Source organism: Zeugodacus cucurbitae, chromosome 6 (assembly GCF_028554725.1).
Source record: "Zeugodacus cucurbitae isolate PBARC_wt_2022May chromosome 6, idZeuCucr1.2, whole genome shotgun sequence".
Taxonomy (NCBI): Eukaryota; Metazoa; Arthropoda; class Insecta; order Diptera; family Tephritidae; genus Zeugodacus; species Zeugodacus cucurbitae.
This window is the reverse complement of record NC_071671.1, coordinates 5,204,225-5,231,273: the sequence shown is the minus strand read 5'-3', so window position 1 is coordinate 5,231,273 and position 27,049 is coordinate 5,204,225. Positions and strand designations below refer to the sequence as shown.

The 27,049-nt window shown below is 33.5% G+C and overlaps 1 protein-coding gene and 5 non-coding genes across 7 annotated transcripts; 5 read left to right on the top strand and 1 right to left on the bottom strand.

The window, feature by feature from the left end:
- The first annotated feature begins 11,499 nt into the window (after window positions 1–11,499).
- On the top strand, window positions 11,500–11,571 carry Trnad-guc (transfer RNA aspartic acid (anticodon GUC)). The gene has a single exon. It is a non-coding gene; the product is annotated as a tRNA-Asp (tRNA).
- Window positions 11,572–12,012: 441 nt separating this feature from the next.
- On the bottom strand, window positions 12,013–12,084 carry Trnae-uuc (transfer RNA glutamic acid (anticodon UUC)). Its single transcript has one exon. It is a non-coding gene; the product is annotated as a tRNA-Glu (tRNA).
- A 324-nt stretch (window positions 12,085–12,408) lies between these two features.
- On the top strand, window positions 12,409–12,535 carry Trnal-caa (transfer RNA leucine (anticodon CAA)). Its single transcript has 2 exons — window positions 12,409–12,446; window positions 12,491–12,535. It is a non-coding gene; the product is annotated as a tRNA-Leu (tRNA).
- A 1,211-nt stretch (window positions 12,536–13,746) lies between these two features.
- Trnal-caa (transfer RNA leucine (anticodon CAA)) lies at window positions 13,747–13,873 on the top strand. Its single transcript has 2 exons — window positions 13,747–13,784; window positions 13,829–13,873. It is a non-coding gene; the product is annotated as a tRNA-Leu (tRNA).
- Window positions 13,874–14,445: 572 nt separating this feature from the next.
- Window positions 14,446–23,565, top strand: Kcnq5_2 (potassium voltage-gated channel subfamily KQT member 5). Of its 2 annotated transcripts, none has more exons than XM_029039616.2 (15): window positions 14,446–14,924; window positions 20,111–20,302; window positions 20,375–20,509; window positions 20,578–20,660; window positions 20,726–20,901; window positions 20,969–21,094; window positions 21,158–21,268; window positions 21,327–21,520; window positions 21,603–21,751; window positions 21,807–21,877; window positions 22,107–22,234; window positions 22,463–22,556; window positions 22,653–22,849; window positions 22,957–23,060; window positions 23,352–23,563. In XM_029039616.2, the coding sequence occupies exons 2-15, from the start codon at window positions 20,163–20,165 to the stop codon at window positions 23,465–23,467; spliced, it is 1,824 nt and encodes a 607-aa protein (XP_028895449.1). In that variant the 5' UTR covers window positions 14,446–14,924; window positions 20,111–20,162; the 3' UTR covers window positions 23,468–23,563. The 2 variants fall into 2 exon arrangements, with proteins under 2 accessions (XP_028895449.1, XP_011180839.1); XM_011182537.3 differs by lacking the exon at window positions 14,446–14,924 and adding an exon at window positions 19,215–19,532 and having other exon boundaries at window positions 23,352–23,565.
- Trnal-caa (transfer RNA leucine (anticodon CAA)) lies at window positions 17,404–17,530 on the top strand. Its single transcript has 2 exons — window positions 17,404–17,441; window positions 17,486–17,530. It is a non-coding gene; the product is annotated as a tRNA-Leu (tRNA).
- Window positions 23,566–27,049: the final 3,484 nt, after the last annotated feature.

Genomic DNA, 27,049 nt, shown 5'->3' with positions numbered 1-27,049 from the left:
AGCTTTTCTTGGTTTTCTTTAGAATTTACTTTTGTGCCTTAAGCCTTCACTGTAGTTAATTAAACATCAATAAAGATTAGTTAAAGTGTTTTCACTGCTTTTGGGTGTAATTTTTTTGTCAATATTTTCTGTTCGTTAATTTTGATATTATTGAATTAGCGATATTCACAAAGTTTTGTTGATGAATTTGCGAATATAAACTACTTAAAAATATGTTTGCCAGTTTGTAGAAATAAAATTAATTTTACAATAATCTGATAGTCTGATGAATCTAAAATGAAACTTTTAATATTAAAAACATTAAATCCAAAAAAAAATATTTAATCTTTACAAAAAATAATAATTAGTACCAAACAAGTAAGGAAGGGTAAGTTCGGGTGTAACCGAACATTTTATACTCTCGCAATTTATTTATTTAACTTTATTTATATTATATAATACACAATTTGACCCACATATTCGTCATATATATTGTATAAAGTCCATTGCATTGAAAGTTGGAAAACATAATTTTAGGTTAGAAGCACCGAGGTCCTCGTGTTCGATATATGGGGCCTTAAAAACCTATGGTCCGATTTCGGCGATTTTTAGAATGGGGCTGCCACACTATTAACATAGTATTTGTGCAAAGTTCTGCAACGATATCTTCACTAGTGCTTACTTTATATATTGTAAAGAAAAACGATTCAGATCATCTTCAAAGTTCTGGTATATAGGAAGTATGCGTGGTTGTCAAGCGATTTGGCCTATTTTCACAACATATCATTGGGATGTAAGGAAACTATTACAAACCAAGTTTCATTGAAATCAGTTGAGTAGTTCCTGAGATATGGTTTTTGACCCATAAGTAGGCGATGCCACGCCCATTTTCCATTTTGTAAAAAAATCTGAGTGCAGCTCCTATCTGCCATTGCTTATGTGAAATTTAGTGTTTCTGACGTTTTTCCTTAGCGAGTTAACCCACTTTTAGTAATTTTCAACATAACTTTTGTATGGGAGGTGGGCGTGGTTATGATTCGATTTCTTTCATTTTTGGACTGTATTAGGAAGTGGCTAAAAAAACGACTGCAGAAAGTTTGGTTTATATAGCTCTATTGGTTTGCGAGATATGTACAAAAAACTTAGTAGGGGGCGGGGTCACGCCCACTTCCCCAAAAAAATTATATCTTAATATGCCCCTTCATAGTGCGATCCTTCATACCAAATTTGATTTCCATAGCTTTATTTATGGCTTAGTTATGGCACTTTATGTGTTTTCGGTTTTCGCCATTTTGTGGGCGTGGCAGTGGTCCGATTTTGCTCATTTTCAAAAGCAACCTTCCTATGGTGCCAAGAAATAAGTGTGCCAATTTTCATCAAGATATCTTAATTTTTACTCAAGTTACAGCTTGCACAGACGGACGGACGGACAGACAGACATTCGGATTTGAACTCCACTCTTCACCCTGATCACTTTGGTATCTATATATATCCCTATATCTAACTCGTTTAGTTTTGGGTGTTACAAACAACCGTTATGTGAACAAAACTATAATACTCTCTTTAGCAAAATTTGTTGCGAGAGTATAAAAATTCAAACTTTTAATTTGATTATATTAAAAAATAAAAAATATATATCAAGAAGAAATAATATAATTTATAATAATACCCAAAAAAAATATAAATAACTACAAAAATATAGAAAAACATTTTATTTTCATTTTAATATTTTCAAAGAATATTAATTGTATTTCATATTAATATTTGAAAAAGAAAAAAAATTAAAAAAATAATTTTAACAAAATAAAAATTTTATTTATTAATTTTATAAATAATCCATTTTAAAGGCTATTAATGGAAATCAAGCAATGGGTATAAACTCGAAAAAATTAAAAAAAAAATAATTGGAGTGACTTAAATTAAAATTAAAATTAAAATTAAAATTAAAATTAAAATTAAAATTAAAATTAAAATTAAAATTAAAATTAAAATTAAAATTAAAATTAAAATTAAAATTAAAATTAAAATTAAAATTAAAATTAAAATTAAAATTAAAATTAAAATTAAAATTAAAATTAAAATTAAAATTAAAATTAAAATTAAAATTAAAATTAAAATTAAAATTAAAATTAAAATTAAAATTAAAATTAAAATTAAAATTAAAATTAAAATTAAAATTAAAATTAAAATTAAAATTAAAATTAAAAAATTAAATTAAAAATTATTATTTATAAAAAGTTATTTTAACATTTTTATTTTGTTTTTGAAAAAATTCCAATAATTGTTTCTCTATTCTTTAAATTTTAAAAATATTTTCTCTTACAATATTATATTTTGTTCAACTAGCAGATTAAAAGAAATTGTTTTGCGAAAAAAAATTAAGCAAAATATCATATTACAAACTTATGTTAAAAATAGAAAAGTATTTATAATCTCTATCATTGTCTATGCTACAAAACTTCTTACAAAGAAATTTAATTCTTCTTCTTTACTAATAATATGATGACTAAGTAAGTTCTTTTGTTTAAAAAAAATTCTATTGCTTTTGAGTAGAACCTTCACATAATAAGTTAGTCAAGCATAAATTTGCATGTGTCAATATTGCTTACACAATAAATATAATTTGTATGTATTTTTGCTGAGGAAATATCTAGAAGATTATGAAATAAAAATAAAAAAATATTCAAACATTTTTTGTGCATTTTTTTGCAATTGTAAGCCACTATAAAATTTTTAATTTTCGTAAAATTTATACAGCCATACAAGCTGGCTATTTTTACCGCTTCTTTGTATACAAATGCCTACAAATATTATACTTGTACTATTCGCTTAATATCCATTACACCTCGGCTTAATTTCAAGTTAAAGTTTTTACATCACTTTTCATCTAACGGCCAATTGTCGTGGTCATTTGGCCGCAACGTAGTCGTATTCGGCTTCGGCTGGTTGTTAACCAGGCCGCCAGCAGCCGGCTGCCAAACAACGTGGAATGCATTTCTATAAAAATCGCCAGTGCTTAGAATGCAGTTGCGCATGCGCACCTTATTGCTGTAGCTGTTGCTATTGTTGTTGTTGCAATACTACACCGCGTTTGAGTTTATAAATATATTGTTCGACGCCGCACAATTTGTAAGGTATGCAACGATCGATTTTCTTTCAAACTCTCTTTTTCCGTTTATTTATTTATTTTTATTATTTGTAACTTATTTTCTCCCATTTTACTCTTTCACTAATTCCGTTTCTATTTTGAGAAATTCTAGTTCACCGCTATATCGGCTATTAATGGACAACAACACAGGCACAAGCACTGCTGGTATACAAGTGGTAAACGAAAGAATTCATAATCAGTTGCAGAGTCTTTCGCCCAAGAAAATGTGGAAAAAATCGCCGCAAAACTGAAGTTGTTGTAGGAATTTGTGTGTGTCTTTTCATATGCAAATTTTTCATGTGGCGCATACGTCGCGTGTGTTCACTCACACAGCGATATGTGACTAAATATATAGATCGTGAGTATTTGGAAGCCCTGAAGATGCGCGCATGCGCAGTTAACACCTTATTTGAATTTTGGTTCTTAAGGCTTGGCGCATTTATTAGCCATTTAGGTAGTTCGTCTTTGTGCGCTTTTGACTGATTAGCGGTTCGCACTCACCTTTGTAGATTTCTTTTTAGAATATTTACCCATTTGTAGCATTTACTGTTGGAGATTTTTGCATATCAATAGCGATGACAATAATATCAGAGTAGACAGATTAAGCGAAGGTTATTGGGAATGGTATGCTGAATCAGCAGTTTAACTGCACTTTTCCGTTTACTTAGTTCTCTTCTAAATAGCGGTTTAATGATAGCTTTAAGATGCTTTAGAACACTTATTCTGAGGGAAAGTTTTTCGTTTTTGAAAAATTTTCTTTGATTTCCCTTTCTATCCCGCTCGGTTTTTGTAGGGGATTCTCACCATATGGTCGATAATTACTAAACACTTTCTACCACAGCAGTCGCCATGTTCTATAAAAAAATGTTAAAAGATCTAGAACATCAAATCTTAAGTCTTATCTTTGTTTGTTCCCGATTTTTACTTCCAAGGCGTGTGAAACGAGCACATTTTCCCTAAGTGTCTAATTCATTAAAACAGTAATATCTATTTGATAGGAACTTTGAAGTTCAGATAACTCAGGATCAAGCTTTATAAAGAGTTTTTGAAGATCGGATTTTCCCGACAATACTTTCGGCGACATTATTATCTTACAGCAAAGCTTCACTGACCTCTAACATCGGTACTAGTAGGGCTAAGAAGAGTCTCTGAAATTCAATACAAAATGTTTAAGAAGATTTAGACATATCTATAAAAAACTGGTCTAGCCAGAAGAAACCAGTTTGTCGAAGCCACTAATTATTTTCTAATTCTTTTCTAAATTGTTTTTCAGTTGGGGTCTTGAGACCTGATCTTGAGTTTAGATCTACTATATCACAAACTCGTTGTACTTATATGAGATTCTTGTGAAAAAAAAACACTTCCATTAGAAAAAAATAGAGTTCCAGGCACATTAGACTTGGTGATCTCTAAATATTTACACTGTAACACTGTCTCTCACATTTTGATTGCATATAATTTTTTTCATGTTTTTCTTACTATTTTTATTTTTTTTCGCTACACTACACTATTCAAAAGTCACACAAGCGCATTTGAAAGCTAAACACCAACGCATTATAACGGTAGTCCGAAATTTGTCACAATACAATCACTTTATGTTATCACGTTCAACACGATCAAACGCAGCGTGACACCATGTACTACAACGAGTGCTCATAACTCACAAAGCAAGCCAAAAAAAAAGTGGCGAAAATTAACAACAGATATGCGTGCCGGCCTTCTCTAGTTGTTGTTCGGCATAAAGGTCCAGCTGCGCAACGGTTTGCACACTATTGTCAAGCGCTAAGCTCAACTTTAAAGTATACTCTTTCCACTTCACATTACCGATATTAACACTTATTGTCACTCGGCAATCGCGAAACTTCACAAAACTTACAATCAAGCGCTCGCCTATTCGGAAACGTCCACACGGTTTTAGTCTGCTGCGAAGACTGATTTAAGCTGCGCTTCAAAGGCGAAGATTTGCGGCGGCGCACAAAGTCAATGAATTTGCTCTGTGACTACTGTGGCTGTGGCCAACACTGTTGTTGCTAGTGCTTGTTGTTGCTGCTGCAGCTGGCTCAAGCTGGCTGCTTATGACTTTGTTTGCTATTATTTTTCTCTTCTTGCAGCGGCCGACCGACTCCAACTCGCTGCTCACTGCTGTTTGAAGTTTGTATGTTGGCGCAGCAGCTTCGTTTTGTTGCTGTTGTTGCATGATCTTGATTTCTGCCGTATTGGCTTTGTGCAGCTTTTCATTTGTGTTTTGCTTTTTTTCTTCTTCAGCTTTTGCTCGCCTTTGCTTCGTTACACGACAAATGTACTTTGATAATTATTGTTTTTTTTTTATTTTTGTTTTTGTAATTTTTTTTTTTGTATTTTTGCTTTATGTTTTCCTTTGCCGCATTTGCCATTATCAACTAGCCTCAGAGTTGTTGCAAACACGTCATTTTAAGTGCGAATTAATTATTGCAGGAAATTCAGTGACTCCCAAATCTGTCGCATAGCACTTGGTTGCATTGCAGAGTTCGTGTTTGAGCGCAATTTGGCAAATTTAGTTTGTTGTTGTTGTCTTCATTAAGCTTAACTTAATTACAGGTTTTCACTATTTTCCGAAATGATGTAAGTTGACGCTTTACAGTGAAAATGATACCGTTCGATATACCTTACTTTGTTGTAGTCTTCAAATAACTGCGGCTTGGATATACGAGTGTAATACAAAGAGCTTAGAGTATAACGGAATGCAGTTTTGGTTTTTTAAGAATAAAAATAATAATTTATATTTCCAAAAATAAAGAGAACCATAAAGGCCTGTCGTTTAACAAGCATACGAGAAATCACTGAGCCAAAGGTTATCCAAAAAATCGAGTTTGAGAAGTATTTCGACGATCGGAAGTAGCGCTGGGGTAAATGAATAGCGACGAATGGGGTATATTTTAAAGGCGACAACGTTAATGGAGACGAATGAATAATTTTTTTTTCAAAAAACGAAAATTCCCGTTATTTTTTGAACACACCTTGTATAGGGTCTAGTAACAAGAAATCCATTATTTTTCGAAAATTTGTCTTCACTAACCTAACCTTAGCATACAACTCGCATTGTATAGTCAAAAATATATGTGTAGATAATATAATGGAAATTGTCGAGTCCGACAACAACTATAAGAACTGTTTTCGGACTCGATGGAACTAAAAATTAACCAAAAAACTGTTTGGAACCATATAATAAGGCTGGAGAAAAAATCAGTTAACGCTGAAAAGCCTCATAACCAAATTTTCATCGACGCTGTATCGCAAAAAAATCGAACAATTTCTGAAGCGTATAGAGACAGAGTTACTTACGAAAGCATCAAGAGAAAACAATTATGGTTGCATATGATGAAATGAGTGGCATTGATGGTCACGAAGATTTTCCAATGATTTCAGTGGGATTGGCAGGAAATCATCTACTATGAGCTAGTTCCCTATGACTAAACTCCTAATTCAGATCTGTACTATCAACCATTGGACCATCTGAAGGAAGCCATCGTCCAGAAGTGACCAGTTTTGACCAATTGCAAAGGAATTGTATTCCATCAGGACAATCCCAGGCCACACATATCGATAGTGAATCGACAAAAGCTCCAAGAACTTGGTTGGACGGTACTTAGGAAACCATCTTAAAGTTCGAACCTAGCACCAAGTGTTAACTATCCGTTCCTGTCTACAGAACGACATTGCTGGTGAAAACCTGACCTCAAGAGAAGCATGTGAAAATCGAAAAACGCCATTTAGTTGTGAAAAAAATCGATAAATATAGTTGCGTTCACACCAACTATTGGCCTCACCATATTTATACTACCATACACCCATACATACATACATATAAGTAAGTATGTGCCTATTTCTGTCTATACTCGCACTCGATTTTCTGTATACGGTGACAGATATCAATCTCAACTGCCAAAGATGCGCCAGTGCTAAATATCAAGCACGGTCAATGCAGCACACAGGCATGCGCACACATGTTGAAGCGTATTTAATAGTTCTTGTCTGAAAACTAGTCTGCAAATGGCACTGGCTGGCCTACATATTTGAACCATTTAAAGAGCAAGTGACCGCATAAGCTTATTACATATGAGTAGAATAAGGAATACTAAGTACACGACAATTCTGCATTTGTAGCTGGTTGCAGCAAAGAAAGCCATTTACAGCGTCGCAGACAGACAACCACCATGGTGATGGTGATGGCATGGAAAACCGAACTTAACACAAATGGCAAGAGAAATAAGGAGCTGTGAAACAACGCTAATGGAGCAAATGAGGGAAAAAGTAAAATAAGAATTGTAATATATTACATTGTATATGTATATATATAACTATATAAAGACATAGGTAAGAACTTGCCACAAAAAACATGTGCGCCCACAAGCAGCAACACGTAGTGCCACTGCACGCTTGGAAGGCATAAGACATATAGCTGTCTCGGTATATTGAGAAATTCTGGAGCATTTGTAATGGTGACAATTGACAAGCGGTTTGAACTAGTATCGTGCGGTTTGCTAAATTTTTTGCAACATAAATCTAATTTTTTTTTTGGTAGACAACCAGTTCAATATTCCATAGATAAATGCCAATCTGAGATTAAGCACACATGCATATTCATGTCTGTACCTATGTTTGTATGTCTGTGGCAGCAAAGAAGATTGATGGCCATATTTAAGAGATCGCTAATACAAATTGCATTTCTACACCAGCTTGTGGACCGCCAAGTTGTTGTTGCAATTTGAGTTTAATTAAGAATTTTAATGAGTGCAACCACTGATGGGAACATTGGCATTTCGCATTTATTGATATGACGTTAAATGTGTGAAATCTGTTAATAACAACGCCCACTCCGCCAAAGATGACATGATACGAAACTCTTTATTCTGAGAGAGCGCTGTAAAAATCCACATTTTTTATAACATTTGACAATGATCCCGCTATGTAAAAAAATAAATTGGGCATTTTAGAAATAACTTTTGGGTATTTTAACTTTTAGATATTATTTTTAAATGCTCTGTTCCCTATTAGACTTATATCATATATAAATAATTAAGAAAATAAAAACATGATTTTTTATAAATTCATGCAACAAAATATATTAATTTATTAACATAAAATATATAATATATTAAATATAATGATGTCATTTGATATATTAGATGTCATTTGTAACAAATAATAGCAAAAAAAATAGTTTCACACAGTTTAATATTATCAGTGTATTTCCCTAAAATTATATTTCGCACTGATTTTGTCATATACTTTTACCGGTATTACTTCTGGCATCCCGCCTTTTCTGTCAAAAATTCCTTCAACTCGCACTGCTACCAACTTAAAATGAGAGATCAGGGAATTTGGTTTGAGGGAAAATGAGAGAGTTTCGTATCATGTCATCTTTGACTCCGCATACTGGTTATGTTCAGAACTATTAAAAATGCAAGAACTGACAAACTAACAATATCGTAAGAAATAATTTTTACCCTGAAGTTCGTACGATACGTTTTCAGATCAATTGGAATAAGAATTGATCAATGGGCGTGGCACTGCCCACTTTTAGATATATCTCAGCAACTACTGGACCAATTTGATACCAAATAACATTTTCTTTATATGACCGTTTGAAAATGAGCTAAATCGGGCTATAGCCACGCCTACTTTCCATGGGGGGGATGGAGTCATAGGTGAAAGTTCACGTAAGTAAGGAAAGTTTCTGATTGCCATTAACTTGGGAGTAGCCAGGAACGATTATTTTGTATATTACTCAAGCAGCTCACGACCTCCGGTTTGACCAAGTACCCCCTGGATAGCCAACAGACATCCGTTTGAAGACGAGCTAAAGTGAGAAGGCGAAGCCCGATTTTGCGATTGGGCGTAGGATTTGTGACCCACCACATAAAAAACTTCCCCTATGAAAGGCCAAACAGAGCCGCGGACGAGAAACCCCACTTTTGATGACGACCCCTGCAAACGTTTTAAGGATCACGATCATGCACCTGGAATGTCCCACCAGTATGCCCAACTGGTTGATGTGAGATATCTTAATAAAAATATGTTTGGATTTTCACCTGATAATAATATGATCTGATACTAAAACTAGATAATATCAGTTCAGTATTTCCCCTAGACCCTAACCTAATGAAATAGTCTTAAAATCGGTTCAAACTCGCACTATACTTTCGTCAAAATATGTTTCCGAGAATATTCACGAAAAAAGTCCACCTGACCCCACTAAAATCATGCTGCGAATAAACAAGTTCTCGCTTCTAGGCTATCGCAATATTTGGCGCTGTCGAATTGAGAATAATAATAATATACAGATTGCAAGGTTTCATAGCATTTTATAGCAGCAACAAGACACTTTAGCACACAGCAACGCCTCTCCACTATTCCACTCGAAATATGCAAACTGGCAAAACAATCGATCGCGCGTTGAGTAAACAAGATCACCAGCAATAGTTAAGAGATGAAGATCAGCTGCTATCAAAAGTACTAAAGATCAACGACTAAGCACCAGAACAAGAGTAAAGTATGCATGAGTAGACAGTGCATATGCTACGACCAACGTTTACCGTGTTCATTACGTCTGCGATCACTTTGCTCACTTGCGTTCACCTAACACGTTCTACAACTAATAAACGAGTGCAATCGACAGAGTTGCATGTGAGCGACATATAAATATTTATGACTTACTTTATTTAAAGGTGTGGCAACATGAGACATATACATCTGTATGTATGTCCTATTGAAGAGGATCACTTGAACCTGAATTTTACTGTCTGTGAATTTGATCTTTAGGCTTTTCTCATCAACTGTCGCAAGTTCCTGTTTGCAATGCAAAAGAAAAATGATAGAATTCCAATTATAACGTAATACTTATTTGTTATAGTTTCATAAATTATGTTACGTTGGCGTTTATAGCAGACGATCCGATCGTGGCGCGTTCGATACTTTGCAAATATGTCAAACTAAAATGCGCTTTTACCAGCCGTTTAACCAGCTCATCACCATTATCATATTAATTTTTTAGTCACAACAATTTTTCATTCTTCCATTCATTCATCCAACACAATGCAGAATGGTTCGTGTTCATTGATCGGCATTCGATCTTGAGCGCTTCAGTGGTTATTATAATTGAGTGGCGGTGGTTGACTGCTGCGATCACGCCACAAATGAATGAGTTTTGTTGGAAGCGTTGCAATATGCAACAGCGCATACAAGAAAGTATGAAAACATGTGGCATGTTCGATTAATGTCATTCATTCACTGATTGTTTGCTTTGGAAATCAAATTTTTTTATTATATGTTATTGAAAGTAATTTAGTAGAAACAATGTCAGATATACTATAGTTTGAAGCTTTGCGAAGAGTGAAATGCATTTAAGATAATAATAGTTTGTGAGTAACATTTTCCTAAAGTTATGACTACTTATTACTTTACGTTAAATTTGATATAATTCTAAGTAGACACCCACAAAATAATAATAACTAGAAATCTATACCAGCATGTTTTCAAAGCAAACATAATCTTAATTTCAAAAATATAATACATTCTTACTCTAACTTTATTTGTCTTCGATTCGGAAATCAATTTGAAAAAGCGAATCGAAAGTCCAACTGGTATAAATGTAATAGACTTGCATAAACTATTAGAAAGGGAATTGCAAACAGTTAAATCACTTTATTATACAATTACAACTCTTTTTTATTCCTCGGTGTTGCCCATGCACCAAGTTTTGGAGAGTAGCGGTTCGAAGAAACAACTGGTATAATTGTAAAAACTGGTATAACCAGTTAGAGATGAAGAAGAGACTGGATAACATTGTTCTTATACATTTTTTTGAAGAAATAATGTATAAATCAATAATTGAGAATTGAAGACAATTAGATAATCTTCTAGATTTCGTATACAAAAATTTTTGCCAAGAAAGCAGAGCTAAAAGAAAGCGACAGGGAAGTAGAAAATTGATGTCATTTATAACAGGCAGCTTTTTATAAGGACCATTTCATGTTGTTTACAATAAAATCGAAATCTCGATGTCCTTTATTGCAAGTCCTTCTTCATTATTGATTGAAGCTACACATACGTACAAAAGTGGTAAAAAAGTGGTGAGTTTGCCATAGGCCAGCATAGCTGCTTGTGAGTTTTTTAACCACTATTCCCCTCACACGTACGAATACAAAAACAAAATAACCCAAACGTATGCGTTGGTGTTAGTAATTGAAGAAACATGAGGGGAAAGTGGTCAGGCCTGGCTGGCAGGGTACATATACTTATATACAGTATGCGAGTATACTTGTTGCGAGTAATTGTCCTTCATATCCTTGGTGCAATGATAAATTGCTATAATATAGGAGGAGATGGATGTGTCCTCGGTAGTATAGTGGTCAGTATCCCCGCCTGTCACGCGGGAGACCGGGGTTCGATTCCCCGCCGGGGAGGGGTATATTTTTCTCGATCGATCTCTCGCTCGATGGACTGACACTGAGCCCGATTAATTTAAAACAGTTAGTAATGCAAAGAACTTTTATTAAATATATATAATTTATAGAAGCGCTTTGGATTCATATACGGAGAGTCCTGATTACATAGGTGGGATTTCATGAGGGATACGTTACCTAAACACAATTTTAATTGCCATTATATTATAGTACAAACTCACTAGTTTTTATTTTACGTTTAAAAGCCTTTCGGCGGAATTATCCGATATATTCATTGGTGTTCAATGTAAAATTATTAGATTTGACAAAGCATCTTTTAGTACTGTACGCGCCAGATTCATAATGTTAATAGTAAGAAATCTAAAAATATTAGTAAAACTAATTTGTTAAGGATAATCATCGTGAAAGAACAATTAAACTAAAAAAAAAATAATAAAAAACTTCCCATACCGGGAATCGAACCCGGGCCTTCTGGGTGAAAGCCAGATATCCTAGCCACTAGACCATATGGGACACACAAAGTATTACAACATAAAAGTGCTTTAATGAAACACTAACAAGGTAAGTGTTGTAACTGTTATACAGAAAACATGCAAAGCAACTAAATATTATACGACAATTTACGAATAAAAGAAACGAAGTGAAACAACAATGCGAACACTGAACATTGTTATAAAAAATCTATTATTTACATATTTTTATTACAATTTTCAGATTTTTCAAATAAGTATAGCGTGCTTTTGATTTTTATATAATCCGTACACACTTTGTAATTATATTTTTTTCTTCCAAATAAGTGATCGCTCATATATGTCATTTGTCACAATGTCACCAAGTGTCAGGATGGCCGAGCGGTCTAAGGCGCCAGACTCAAGTGCAAACTTACCTACTACTAAAATAGTGGGTTTCATATGGAGCTTTCTGGTCCTCTCTGAGGGCGTGGGTTCGAATCCCACTTCTGACAAGAACTTTTTTGATATTTATTTATTTAAAAATATTACATTGTAATAATATAATTAATTAGAAGAAAATATGACTCAAATAAACATTGGGTTTATTTTTAAGTACCGTCTTTATTTGCTTACGTATTCTAATTTTATACCAAATATTGATAAGTTATAGAATTTTTCATTGATGCTTATAGACAATATAATTTTGACGGTGACACCTCGGTTCAACTGGAAATATCGTCAGAATGTCAGTAGAATCATGATTGTAATGAAGAATAATTGTATTCATATCTATAAATCGGAAAATGCATTGGTGATAATATGTATAGTAGTGTAAGATCCATAACACAGCAGCGATATGAAGCAGGAATATCACTTATCCCATTTATCATTTCAAGACATTCTCAAAATACCATTCGACAGCGAGCACTACAGAAATGTTTCAAATGGCTTTTTGGGTATGGATGCTAATATTAAGCAAAGAGTTCTTTGAAGTGCTCTTATAACTGTAGGCATATAAAATGATGAAATGATAGAACTCCACCTTTAAAAATACTCAGACTTCAGCTGCTTGTTACGATATATTTTTTACAGTACCATTGCTTTAATAAAAAAGAAAGATGACACCTAAGGTAAAAAAATCCCTGATTTTTCTGAGCACAGTGAATCGTATGATAGCCTAAATACCAGTCAACCATCCAAAGAAACACCTTATGCGATAGCGTTCGAAGTCATCGACATAGTCTTAAGGAATTGGTCTAAGTCAGCTTGGCTATCAAAACGAAAAGAGTAGTGTATTACATATATGTAACGTTTGCTTTTCGTTTTGAGAAAAGTGTTCTGCACACTCTCAAATGGATCGATCGGTTATTGCAATATATCCAGCAAAATCTGTAGTAGAAATTTCTTCTTGAAGACTCATTGTGAACGGCTTATCAGATGCTTGTTGTTGCAGTCTTTGCTAAGGGTTATATCTTTCTGAGCGGTTACCGTATAATGTCGTTAGATGGTGCAACAAACAGTTAGTTCTGTGAGACCGCACGTGCTCTTGAAACAATTTCATCTTAAATTTGTTTAGATAGCAAATATTTCCTGTTTTCAAGAATTTAAAATATCAATGAAAATTGAAATAAGCGTGATAAATTGAAAAAAAAAATTATTAAAGATTTTAAAGATTTTATTTTAGTTATACTGAAGTGTGTACTTTGACGCACTTTATCCAACTGTCAGGATGGCCGAGCGGTCTAAGGCGCCAGACTCAAGTGCAAACTTGCCTATCATACGATTGATGGGTTTCATATGGAGCTTTCTGGTCCTCTCTGAGGGCGTGGGTTCGAATCCCACTTCTGACAAGAATTTTTTGGTTTTTATTTTAATTTTTCATTTTTTTTATGAAACAATTTTTTAATATTCTTTTTTATTTAAATCTCAGACCACACAGTGATTTTCCTATTTTCACACTTTTTTCACGCTGCGAAATGCGACTCATCTTTTGTATTCATAACAAAAAAGATTTTGCTAATTTTATATTGCAGACAGCCACAAAATAGACAGTAACAATAAAGAAAAACAAATCATACATTCTGGGTAATAACAACAAGGTGATGACAAAACAAGCAATTTTCCAAAAAGTATGCGCGTGGGCCACCAAGTACTACTTACAAACGTACATACATCTATTTTGTTCTGACACACTCTATTCTAATATTGTTGTTATTGTTATCTTTGCGAAGTACAACTGTTTTGTTGTACAATGAATATTTAAATATTTCATGTACGTATTTATTTATGTTTTGTTTCTATTAAGATTTTTTTTCGGCTTCAGCGTCTGGCTTGTTAGCTCTTAACGCTGACCGTCCGACTGCCTGCTAGCCTTCTTGCTAGCTGCCTGCCTGCCCGTCCGTTTAGCTTGGTCGGCCTGTATGGAGGAGGAGGCGTTGCGTTGCGTCGTGTCTCCTCGTTGTTGAGGCACTTGCTGAGAGTGTTTTCTCGCCTGTTGCTAATGGCCTTAGGTGACGCCAATCAATTGACTTGTTGTGTGTAGCATTTGGAGCATATTATTAAAATTTGCTTGTGGCAAAAGCGTTTTGTATATAGTTTTGAGTTTTCAATACCAAAACAAGTGAGTAGATCGGGAAAAGCGGGCCAAATGCAAGTTAATGTTAGAGGGTTTTCTTGTTTTGTTTATTAAATATAAAAAAAAACAAATTCGCTTAAGCGTGGAAAATCGGAGCGCACATGTACTACACATAGTTAGATATGTAAATAGATTTAGTTAGGCATTGTGTTGGTTGACTCAACGACGAGTAAATTATTGGCGCGAAAATCGAAAGTTACGCTTTTGTAGGAATATTAAGCTCTCGCTCCGCTGAAACACTTTGGCAATCCACTGGCTCACGAAAGGTAAGCATTTGATTATGTTGTATTGTCTTAAATAATCTTAATCTATAGTAAATTATATTAAGTATGAAAGACGCATGCTTTCTGATGAACGCTATATATAATTGGCCTTAGTAGGCGGCCAAATATAAATAGCAAACGTGCCGAGTATAATAAACTATGAAAATAAAATTTCACAATTTTTTGCAAGTGAAATATAAATTGTAAATTTTTATAGATTTTTTAATTATTTGTTTCAAGATTAAACAAAAAAATAATAAAAATTAATTTCATTTTATACTCTATGAAAAAATAAATTTTTAAATATTTTATTTCATAGTTTCAAGGTCTTAAATTTTATTCTTTAAATTAAAAAACAAACAATAATCCATTCGCATTTTAAGAATTTATTGAAAAAAAAAATTAATTGAATTTTTTAAAGTGATAAAATTTTGATAAAAAAAATGAATAAAAAAATTGAATATTTTTTTTTTATTAAAATTTTTTTAAGAATTCATTTTATTTAAAAATTTTACAATATTTTTTATTTTTATTTATTTTTTATATAATTTTTTTTTAATTCCAATAAATTTTAAAAAATTTAAACATTATTTCAAAACAATATATTTGATTGAAAAATGTTAATTTATCATATACGTTTTTAGCATATTTTCAAAAAAAATTAACTTTAACTTTTTCAATAAAAATTATACAAATAAATTATAATTTTCAAAAATTTTCATAAATCAATACAAATTTAATTTCTCAAAATTTTCAAAAATAAAATATACCAAAAATTAACTGTTTATAAAATATTCAACCAAAATTAAATCTGCTTATGTTTCAAAACGATTAATCAAACACTACTTCGTGCTGTTTCCGTAAATTATTCTCCAAACAAATTGTATTTAATTTACTCTCAAGTGCATTAATTAACTGTTTTAGTTGGTAGTTTTTACTTGTATTATTTATTATTAATTGAAATACTTCTACACCTATGTATTTATTTAATTTGTCGAGTAATGCGTTGAAAGCATTTCCGTCGCACTTTTTATACCCCGAAGAAGTCGCCATAATCAGCTGTCTCCGCACTTTCGGCGCGCCACATAACGGCGCACATATACACCCGCATGTACGGCACATATAACCTCCTATAACACCCACAGACACACATATTCACACATACACATGTATAAACCAATACAAAAGCATATGCGTCTAATCGTTTGTTAGCCGGTGAGAGCAACGGCTGGCGCAAATCTATAGCGGACCCACTGTATAAGAGTGACAATTTAATTTTATTTGATATAATATATAAATACTTAGAATTTTCTTAAATTCCGTTTAATTTGTATTGGAATTTGCGCTCGCAAAAATCTTATATATGCAGCTATATATTTACTCGTTATTTAGTAATATACATTATTAACCCACTGAGTAGCAGGGGCAATGTGGTTTCACGCAAGATTTATGACTTTATTTCAAGTGTTATTAGACATATGTATATTTATGCGTACATAATTGAAAACTAAATCTATTGTTGAGGTAATTTATGGTAGATAATATTAATGAAGTAGTTTTTGTTGCTTTTGTATTGAAATTATTTTATTTTTATTTATTTCACCTTAAGATTTGTGGAATATATGTATATACATATGTATTTAGGTTTACAGGAAAAATATTTTCTTTATACCATTTCAAGTAGTCTTCCACACGTCATATTTTCTATTATTTGGAGTATTCCAAATTAGAATATGAGAGATCTAATTTTTAGAGGCATAAATTTTCCAAGAAAGGTAACTGAGGAAGAATTTTTAAACACATGCTTTGACACTTATAAAGTCAATTTTGAGAAATTTCCATACAAAGAACGTTTGAAAATCTTTAAATTTAGAGGCACTTCATCCCTACGCTTATGTATGAGTAAATATAAAGTGACCTCCTCTATGCTTTCAGGAAAAAAATGTTTCTGTCGTGGTTTGTATAACATAGAAATTATTGCTCCATATTTACGCAAAACTGAAGATGGAACCAAATATTAGCCCATAAATTAAAATATTTGTTAAAAAACGCATTTAAAATAGAAAATATTTTTTAAAAATTTTAATGAAAATTGTTGATATTTATGTAATGAAAATGCCACTATTAATTATTTTAATTATGTACATAAATATAACTGTATTCATGACTATTTATGAAATAAATACAGACTCACAAACTTAATTTTCTAATATTTCCTTTTCTTTCTGTTTCAAAAATAACTTAATTGCATATCTTTTTAATTGAATTAAGTAATTATTATTAGAGCACATGTGCATTTTTATTACGAGTGTTATTGGACTGCAAATATTACCGAGTATATTTATGAGTCACATATCAACAGCAACAGTTATAGACAATCAAATGAGAAGTGAGGTAGAAGAAGAAAACAAACAATGAGTAAATACTGTACAAAATATTTGCGCTGAGCATAAGTAAGCACTTTGACAATTTACTCCCAACTGTCAGGATGGCCGAGCGGTCTAAGGCGCCAGACTCAAGTGCAAACTTACCTACTACTAAAATAGTGGGTTTCATATGGAGCTTTCTGGTCCTCTCTGAGGGCGTGGGTTCGAATCCCACTTCTGACAAGAATTTTTTTTGTTAATTATATTTAATTTTTTCTAAGATTTCTTCTAGTACTATTTAAATAGATGCTACTCTGCAATTTTTCTTAAAAACTCAACTATCCCAAATGCTACTGATTATTCAAAATATGGAAAATATAATTTGTTTTATATTATAATATGGTATGGTATTATTAAAGTCCAAATCAATTCATTCCAATATCTGTCATATAAAGTTAACGGATCGAGCCAGATTCTTATGCAAAATCGATTTCTACAAGAAGCATAAAAACTAAAAAACGGTTTCAAAACGAATATAATTTCGATTTTGACCATAAAGATGCCAAACACGATAATTTCAATCTTGTAAACTGATCTTTCATTAGGTCCAGTATATTTAGACTACACTTTATGGCATTTTGCTTGAGATTGGAACATGTTTGGAATTATCATTTTGACCTGATAATTTATTTAAAAACGTAATCTAGTAATATGTTAGAGCTTCTGATCTAGAATAAAAGAAGCATTGGACAATTCATTGAGATTCAAGATTTTTATTCTTTCATGCTCCCAGAAAATATTATTGTTGGGTGTGATTTGTATACCGAAGATGTACTACAGTGGAACCATCTCGGAATTAGGACCAGCTTATAGTGACTTAGTAATGTTAAGAAAGAGCCAGGTATCGGTAGACCACTTTTAAGAATGTTACGTCAAGTTAATGCTGATTTGTTATCTCTATTAATATTTATTAGAATTTGGTATAGTCCGGAATATCCTCTAACTTTTCAGTAAGTAGTACATTAACCTGGCTCACTAAACCGCTTCTGCAATGCCTTTAAGTCTCGTGAGTTTAACTATTTTTGGTGTTCTTTTCAATATTAAACATTTTTAACATTTCAATGAATACCAAATTCTAGCATAAAGAAGTTGCTTCAATTCAAACCTGTCAATCAAGGCACTTTGCATTGGACCCCACTAACACCTCTACATTCCAATAACTAAAAGTATATGAACCGACTACGCATCACTGTCGTCTATCGATTAAATTTTCAATTTAAGTTTTCAAAAGCTGCATCATCGCTGTCATAAAATGATTATCAAATTATATGCATTGATTAAAACATTTACCGTTAACATACGAATGCGTTGACAGCTCGCTATCTGCTTGAACGAATAATGTAGGAAAAAAGATATTCAAAAAATTTAATATTATCAATTACAACAACAAAATGTTGGTCTAAACTATAACAAAAAGCAGGCAGATGCGCAGAGAAATTTATAAATGTATTTAAAATGTCAAAGATGGAATTTTTTCAAATTACCGAACACCGCCACCCAACCTTTTTTTCGTCAATAAAGTACTTGCCTATTTTTTTATATAAAAACAATAAAAAAGTGAAATAAAATTGTCTGTATGAAATAGATAAAAATTCAATATAACAAAATGCGTACCGGCGCTTACTTACTTTCAATTTAACATTTTAATGTCATATTCAGTGATCTGGGTAAATATGTGGAAATTATCTGTTTTGACGGGCTCTGAACGGGTTTGGTGGGGTCATAAAAATTGTACAACGTTAAGTAGTCATATCGATATCATATTATGATGGTTTAATAGTAAGGTGTGTGAATGAAGACGAAAAAAAAACGTCATAGGCTAGGCCATTGCTGGGGTAACTGTGTTAGAAACCTTCATGAAGTTTATTCTACCATTGAACTTTAAAGACTGAAGACAGTGAAGAGATAGAAGTTTTGTAATGTTTATTGTTTAAAAATAAAAATAATAGACACTGCAGTGTGTGAAAGTGAAATTTGTTGAAGCAGAAGTTTGCTTTGATCCTTGAAAGAGCTCAATAGATACAGAACTTCAAAATACTTTGAAAAAAGAATTTACAAATTTGGTTTTAAACCAAACCCAGGCTTTGAAATTATAAGAAAATACCAAGAAATTGTACAAAATGGCTGACTATATGGATGAGAATAATGAGGCGTTCAATATTTATGATAAGGATTTCAAATTGGGGCAAGTTTGTTCCTTATTTCAAAATCAAAATGTGGATTCTTTATAAAACTGTGAAAACGACATTTCTGGGTCTCAGAACAGGTTTCAGATTGGATTGAAAATAAATGTGTAGTGAATATTTCATCGATACTATAAAAAAATTTTCGAATAAACACTTGAAACTTAGAGCGATCCTGATGGATAATCTTTTGAGGGGTTCTTTCGAGAAAAAGTGCAGATTGGTCTTGTTGTAAGATCGGTATGTTGATTTTTGGACTAATCATGCAACGTTCCGAACTCTTTCTTAGGGATTTAAGAAAATACAATATCGCCAAAACAATGACTATCTAGGACAAATATCATCCGAACCATGTGGATCCTTGCCGAGGCGAAGATTTTGTGTAATAATCTGAGATATGAGTTCTGAAGAGCATGAAAATCGGCAAATACAGCAGCATTGTTTCTTTCTGAGCCTAGTAAAATTGTACCTCTAAATGATAGATTTTTCTTTCTTTCTTTAAAATTTCGTATAAGTTTTCTCCTTAAATAAGTCCCTTTTTAATTTAAATTCACTTTCGTTTCTTCCAACATCTCAACAGATTATGTAAGAAAAAATATAGGCCCACGACGAAACGCCTAGTTATTCCACGAATGTCGCTATTGGGCAAATCCATTACCTACACACGCGGTACACATCGTCGCGATGCACGTTACCGGATCATACAGGGTCGTATTTATAATTTTCTGGAGCGACCACGCGGATTTTTCGCAATCTCCTATCACATAATGGTGTAAGTTGACGATTTGTATTGTCTAATTCCAACAAGAGTTCACGAAGCCACTCACTCGCTCCCACTTTATAGATTCCTTTTGATCTTCACCTGCTTAGCCTTAAGTATTTTCGCTACAATCAACGAATATGAAAAAGAGGCATCCTTCTCCTTGTATCGACTGGAGGTGTTGGTGGTATTTTGGCTTACACTTGAGTTCATTATACGGTAGGTAGTTTAGTCAACTGTGCAGTTGTCTGAAGACTGCGTTTACGAATTTTCCAAATTTCTTACAGGCTATGGGCTGCAGGTGTACGCTCGCGCTATCAGGGCTTTCTGGGACGCTTTAAATTCATGACCGGCACATTTTGCATTATAGGTCGGTGAAAGGTTTAGATTATTTGCATTCAAGACTTATTTTAATGCTAAATATTTTACTTTCAGACCTCATCACAATTGCTGCCTCCTTGATTGCACTGGCACAGGGCGCACCACGTCGCGTGTTCGCGACCAGTACGTTGCGAGCGCTGAGATTCTTTCAGATATTGCGCATGTTGCGCATGGATCGACGTGGTGGCAGCTGGAAACTTTTGGGGAGTGTTGTTTATGCGCATAGACAGGTAAACATCAAAAGCTTTACTGAAAGCTTTAAGAGAACTCTAACTTTTTGTGTCCTCTTTTTTGTAGGAACTACTCACTTCGATCTACATCGGCTTCCTCGGTCTCACTTTCTCTGCCTTTCTAGTTTATTTAGTAGAGCGTGATGTTAATGAGCAGTTTAACAATTTCGCGAAAGCTCTTTGGTGGGGTGTTGTAAGTAGAATACATTCCATCAGCAACGTACCGAACTGAAGCTAATATCTGTATGTTTTGCAGATAACAATGTGCACTATAGGTTATGGCGACTCAGTGCCCATAACCTGGCAGGGTAAACTCATCGGTACGATTGTTACTTTGTTGAGTTATTCGTTCTTTGCGCTGCCGGCGGTGAGTTCCATAATGAATTAATTTTGTTTTTTCTTAATGTGAAGTATATTACATACAGGGCATTTTGGGTAGCGGTTTCGCTTTGAAAGTTCAACAACAACAACGTCAAAAACACATGATAAGTCGTTACCAGCCCGCTGCAACATTAATACAGTCTGCTTGGCGTTATTATGCAGCGGATGAGAATTCTACAGCGGTCGCTACATGGAAGATACACGAAATACCTATACAATTGCCGAGTCCCACTAGCTCGTGAGTAAAGTTTACGAAGAGATGCTCTCAATGTGATTGATAGCATCAGCTAATCTTTGTTCCAATATTATTCATTTTTTAGTTTCAAAGTTCAAAGCCCCTTAAGACGTTTACCTAGTCGGCGCCGCCGAAGCCAAACTATACATTCTCCTGCCGATATTTTACACATCGAGTCAGCGAAGTCGGGTCGCTATCTTTCGGTCTTCAATGACAAGTCCGTGGAAAGCCCAGGTTAACTCTGATTGTTTTTATATAAAAGTCAAACTTATAGAATATTTTCTTGCAGATGAAGACTATACACCAAAATGCAATACGTTGTTGAAGAAACATAAAATCGCTATTAGATTTATACGAATGGTAAGTAGGGAAAATCACATGGCGCAGATTAAAAACGCAGATTAAAAAATTTAAACTTATAGACGAGTCTCGACTTTTATATTAATTTCTTTAATTTACTTGAAATTCCATATTAGTTTTTACTGTTATATAACTATTTTTCTGTTTATTTTTCACTGTTTATATTTTGAAATTTGTTTTGAATATTAAATCTTTATTTTCATTTAATTATTTTAATTTCTTCACATAGCTTAAGTTTATGGTTGCCCGTCGAAAATTCAAAGAAGCCTTGAAACCTTACGATGTCAAAGATGTACTGGAACAGTATGCCGCGGGTCATGCGGACCTGTTGATGCGAGTAAAAAATATACACGCGAGGTAAAAATAGAACTCAAATAAAGTATTTTTCAAGATTGGAAGTTTTGAGATAAAAGTGATCGTATAAAATAGAGAAATCAATTCATCCATAGAAATCACTCATATCTTTTAATATTCTTATGCCCAATCTTCAGGAAAAATTGTGAAAATTATAAAATTTTTGTTTTGAAAGTTTTTATTAAATCCTACAATAAATATTTTTATCAAACAACCTTTCTTATTTCCTAGATTGGACCTTATATTAGGCGGTAAACGTGCGCCAAAAATTAAGGATGCTTCAAAAATCTGCTTAGCTTCCAGAGTGGTCAAAATGGAAAGACAAGTAAATCGATTTTTTCAAACCTATCTTATTTTCAAGACAACATGTCTTCGCTTTTTATACCAATAATCGTCCTCTCTCTTTAACTCAAACAACCAGGTTAACGATATTGAAGATAAGTTAGATCTACTAATTAGACAATTTATGGAGGATCGCAGACGCAAAGAAAATGATAACGAAGATCAATCTAACATGGCGCCCGCACTGGAAGCGGTCAACAATGAGACGATCAATAAAAGAGAGAAAGCGAACATTTCTGCAGCTGTGCAGGAAGCAAAAAGCGCCAATAGAACAAGGTGGGTGTCATATATAATAAAAATATGCTAGAAATATATAAAATGAAAGCTGCTCCTATATGTATATTAATTTATAATTTCACTGTTTTCATTATACTCTCTTTCAGTCTTCCCACGATCGTCTATCAGCCACACCTGCCTGCGAATATAAATTATCCACCTCATCGAGATTTAAAATTACCCATCCCACAGCAGAGGCCCGATAGTGCAAGTAAACAGCTTTAGTATTTGATCCAATGTCTCTGTTGTACACCCAGCACTCTCTCACCTAAATATACTCGTACACACACGCTACACATACTACAACCCACCAAAATTCACCGTATTCGTAGTCAATGTTGTGTACTCACTGCACTCACTATTTTGTATTGTAACTGTGAAGTAGTTATAATAATTGTAATCTATTTTTTGTATGGCTGTAATGTTGTTGGATCTGTTGTTGTTATGTAGCCAGTAATATTGCATAATTAAATTTTATTTATTTTATATTTTCTCGCTGAAGTAATATTTATAGATGATTTGGGCAAAGTGGAGGAAGGGGATATATTCCATGAAGATGATGAAGAGTACAGCGATGCTATGTATGCATCGGTGGAGGCGTACTTGGGTTGGACGTGAGGAGGGTAAGGAGTGCAAAGCCTACATTTTTCAAAAATTGAGTGCCTTGTAGCTGAACAGACGCATATTATTGAATAAGTTTAATTATTTATGTTGTAATAACGAAAAAAAAAAAACAAATATATATAGAAATATTTACGATAAAAGTATTTTTTTTTTATTTTCTGCAAGTTAGCCACCTAGTCTTCCAGTTTACCAAATATATAAATATATTTACAAATGTTGTAGGTCCCTGGTTGTTTTTTTATATTGAATTTTTTAATTGTTATGTGGTCTGTATTATTTTTTCGCTTGAAAATACAGTTGCCTTTATATGTAGCGGTGTTCTCGTAGTGATGCCAGTAAATTGAAAATATTTTATTTATTTTAATTTAACGCACGAATCACTTTTGACATCAGCAACGTTTGTTTAACGTATTTTTGTTGCATTACAACAATATATGGCCAAAATTGACCATTGATCAACAGCAACTGACATTGGCAATATTGTGAAATTTTAACTTGTTGCCAATTTTATACGTAACTGTATTTACTGTGCGCATAAACACAAATATATATATATATGTACGAATATATGTAAATTTTGTTACTGAAGCCTTTGTATTGCTTTCGACAAGTTCCTTTTTTCCACACGTAAAATTTCGTATTGTCCACAGTTATTCCATTCCACTCATTGTTGATATTTTATTATTTACAAATAATAATTGAAAAATACTCCAGCAGCAACATTGTTGCATTCTCCCGGTTTCCGAAGTATTTATTATTTAAGTATGGCAAACTGCCCACTTTTGTGGGTGGTAGTGAATCATAGATGAAAGATTTCACATTGTTCAACAGTTAAATGTCAAATTGTCTTTTTTTTAGTAAAATGATATTCTATTTACCATATATACTCTGAAATTTGCGACACAGTGACATCTATCATCACTTATTATTTCTTCTCTTTCTGAAATTCCACTATTCCCGCCCATTATTAATAATAATCTGAAGATTCTGAAATTAGCGCAAAGGGTGTCAAGCATGTCAAAATCAGGCACTTGTAGAGATACTTTTGATGCAATTAACTTCCAATTCTCCGATTTAAATCCTAGGAGCTGATTCCCAAACACATGACGACTTCGTTTAAACTCCATGAAAGATTATTTGAGACATGCTTTTGATGTTTAAATTATGCTGTTGCTTGACTTGTGGAATATTATCTCAAAAGAGATACCAACCTGATTTTTAAAGAGAGTCCGTTTGCTATCTGAAGTTCGTTTGTACAATAGTTAAAAGTTGAAAGCTTGAAAAAGCTCTCTGTTAGATCGAATTCGTCTAAAAACTATTCGATAGAGTAAAGTGGTTTTGATATTATTGTTCTGTAGAGCGAAATGAGAAGCTTAGCATGGAAATGGAACTATAATATTGAGAATAGCATCAAATAACAGTCTCATAAGCGAATCAGTATCATCAGAGGTAGAAGATCTCCTTTTGATCATCAGAAAGTAACAATATCTACTTGTGGTGGAGCCAGAGGAACCATGTAATATATTGAGAATTTACTATATTTGATGAGAAATTCCGGCATTGGCTTTATATAATCATTTTCTTTGGTACTTTAAAAAGCTTAAAAAAGCTCGCTTGATTTTTGAAAAGAAGAACTTAAGTACTTTTGCAACATAATTACCGTTATTTAGAATTATTATTGAAACATATTTCTACTCTGTTTCGTAGCAACTCGAACTCGATATAGTAATTAAAATGAAAAGTGACATGAAAATCGAATTTGCGACGAGGGAAAAGAGCTTTAGAAATACAATACATGCATAGTTTTCTCCAAGTTCCCTTGCAACAAGGACAAACCACCAGCTCTCCACAGTAAACTACCAAACATGCAACACTAATCAGTCAAAACGCAGTTATTTTCTATTTTCATTTCGTGCTTACTCCACTGTCTCATTTGTCTGCTTGTCGCATTGTCTCACCTGTATTTGTGATGTTGCAAGTTTTCCAAAAATGGTAGGTTGCTTTCCGCCACATTTTTCGTTTTTCTTATTTCATTGTCAACAATTTTTTCTTAAAAATAAACTTTCTTACTTAGTTTTAAACTACTTAAGTCCAGTTATCCGCGCTTTACAGCGTTCCATGTGCGCGCGTCTTTTCGTTGTTTCGAAATGTTGACTTGGACTTTGCACTTTCTGCCATCCCAATGAGTCTGCCAAACACACAGACTGATGCTGCTGTTGCAAGCAAACAGGTGATGAGCCTTGGTCACGATGAGCTGAATGTGCAAGAAGAAGAATAAGTGCAACACAGCGTTGTATTTGAGATTGCTAGGGAATATTTGAACATCTATACATATACTTTGAAAGCTTTGTGAGTAAGCATTTTACTATAATTATTTATTTTTATTCTTCTCTACCCTTTACCTCATTCGGTTGCAGCACTCTGAGTTATTTCTAATTTCCCAGACTTTCTTCGTGTTAACTTTGAAGCTTTCTCTGGCTTCTCAGTTTCCATGACTAATAGCTTTTATTATTTATTACTGGTCTAAGTGCGAGCACTTTCCTCACGAACTTTCGCTAAGAATCTTCTCATTCGTTCACTTTGTAGCTTACACCGTTTTAAAAGTGAAAGCTTTCAGTAAATCTTAAGCGTCATTTTATACTTTTTTGCTACTTTTTCGAAGCGCAGCGTCTCATAACGGATTTGGCTCGGTCCTTCATTATTATTGCCATTTTTTTTATAACTTTTCTATGTTTCATTAACGTTTCTTTTTCGTTTTCTCTTCCTGGACGCTTCCTTATTGCATTTTTACTTTGTTTTCTGTGCGCCTTTGCACCATTTCAATTGCGGTTACAGCGGTTTTCTTGACCTCTCATTTGACTTATGGCATCGTCCTTCCCGCTTTGCTGGCATTCTGTGGCCTAGCCTGCGTTACTTAGCAACAGTGATTTGCGCCATTGGTTTATCACTGATTCAACGAAACATACTGAACTTTTGCCACAACCTTTTGCCCATCTTCCGCTGGTCGGTCACTAACTTAAACTATTATTATTTTCTTGGCTTGGCGAATACTTCAGCTTACAGATTTCTTAACCCTTCTCACACAAGGTTTCTGGTTTTGTGGCATTACATTACTGTTGCTTCTTGGGTGTTGTTGCTTGTGACCATAATACGCAACTATTCCTGTCCATAAAGTTTATCCACAGCGCTCAGCTGAACTTCTCGGCTACAATTTTTTACTTTTCTGCTTTCTTACAATTTTATGCGCACTGGTCACTCGACAATCCTTCGCATAGTTCTTTTATTTTACGCTGTTGCACCGCCGCCATCTCAACCGCCTTGCCACCGAACAACGAAATTCTTTCACAAACATTTCTCATCTCTCTGCCATACTTGGGCAATGCGATTTATTTGCTGGCGTCGCTGGTGCTGGTGTGGCTTTCACTGTTGCAACTTTACGCGTACAACAAGCTCAAGTTCTATGTTGCCACTGCCTGTGCAGCTCTTTTTCCCTATTAACCCGACTTTTGCGTTGCAACTCTGTGCGCTTGTTTGTTTGTCCTTCTTTTGTTTAAAACCATTGTCCGAATTATTTTA

Bases quoted from the DNA above. Each gene is read 5' to 3' on its own strand.
- Kcnq5_2 (XM_011182537.3), top strand. From the start codon at position 19,468: ATGGCTGACTATATGGATGAGAATAATGAGGCGTTCAATATTTATGAT. The intron at 21,269-21,326 runs GTGAGTTCCATA...TATTACATACAG, and splicing joins CGTTCTTTGCGCTGCCGGCG to GGCATTTTGGGTAGCGGTTT. The intron at 22,850-22,956 runs GTGGGTGTCATA...ACTCTCTTTCAG, and splicing joins AAAAGCGCCAATAGAACAAG to TCTTCCCACGATCGTCTATC.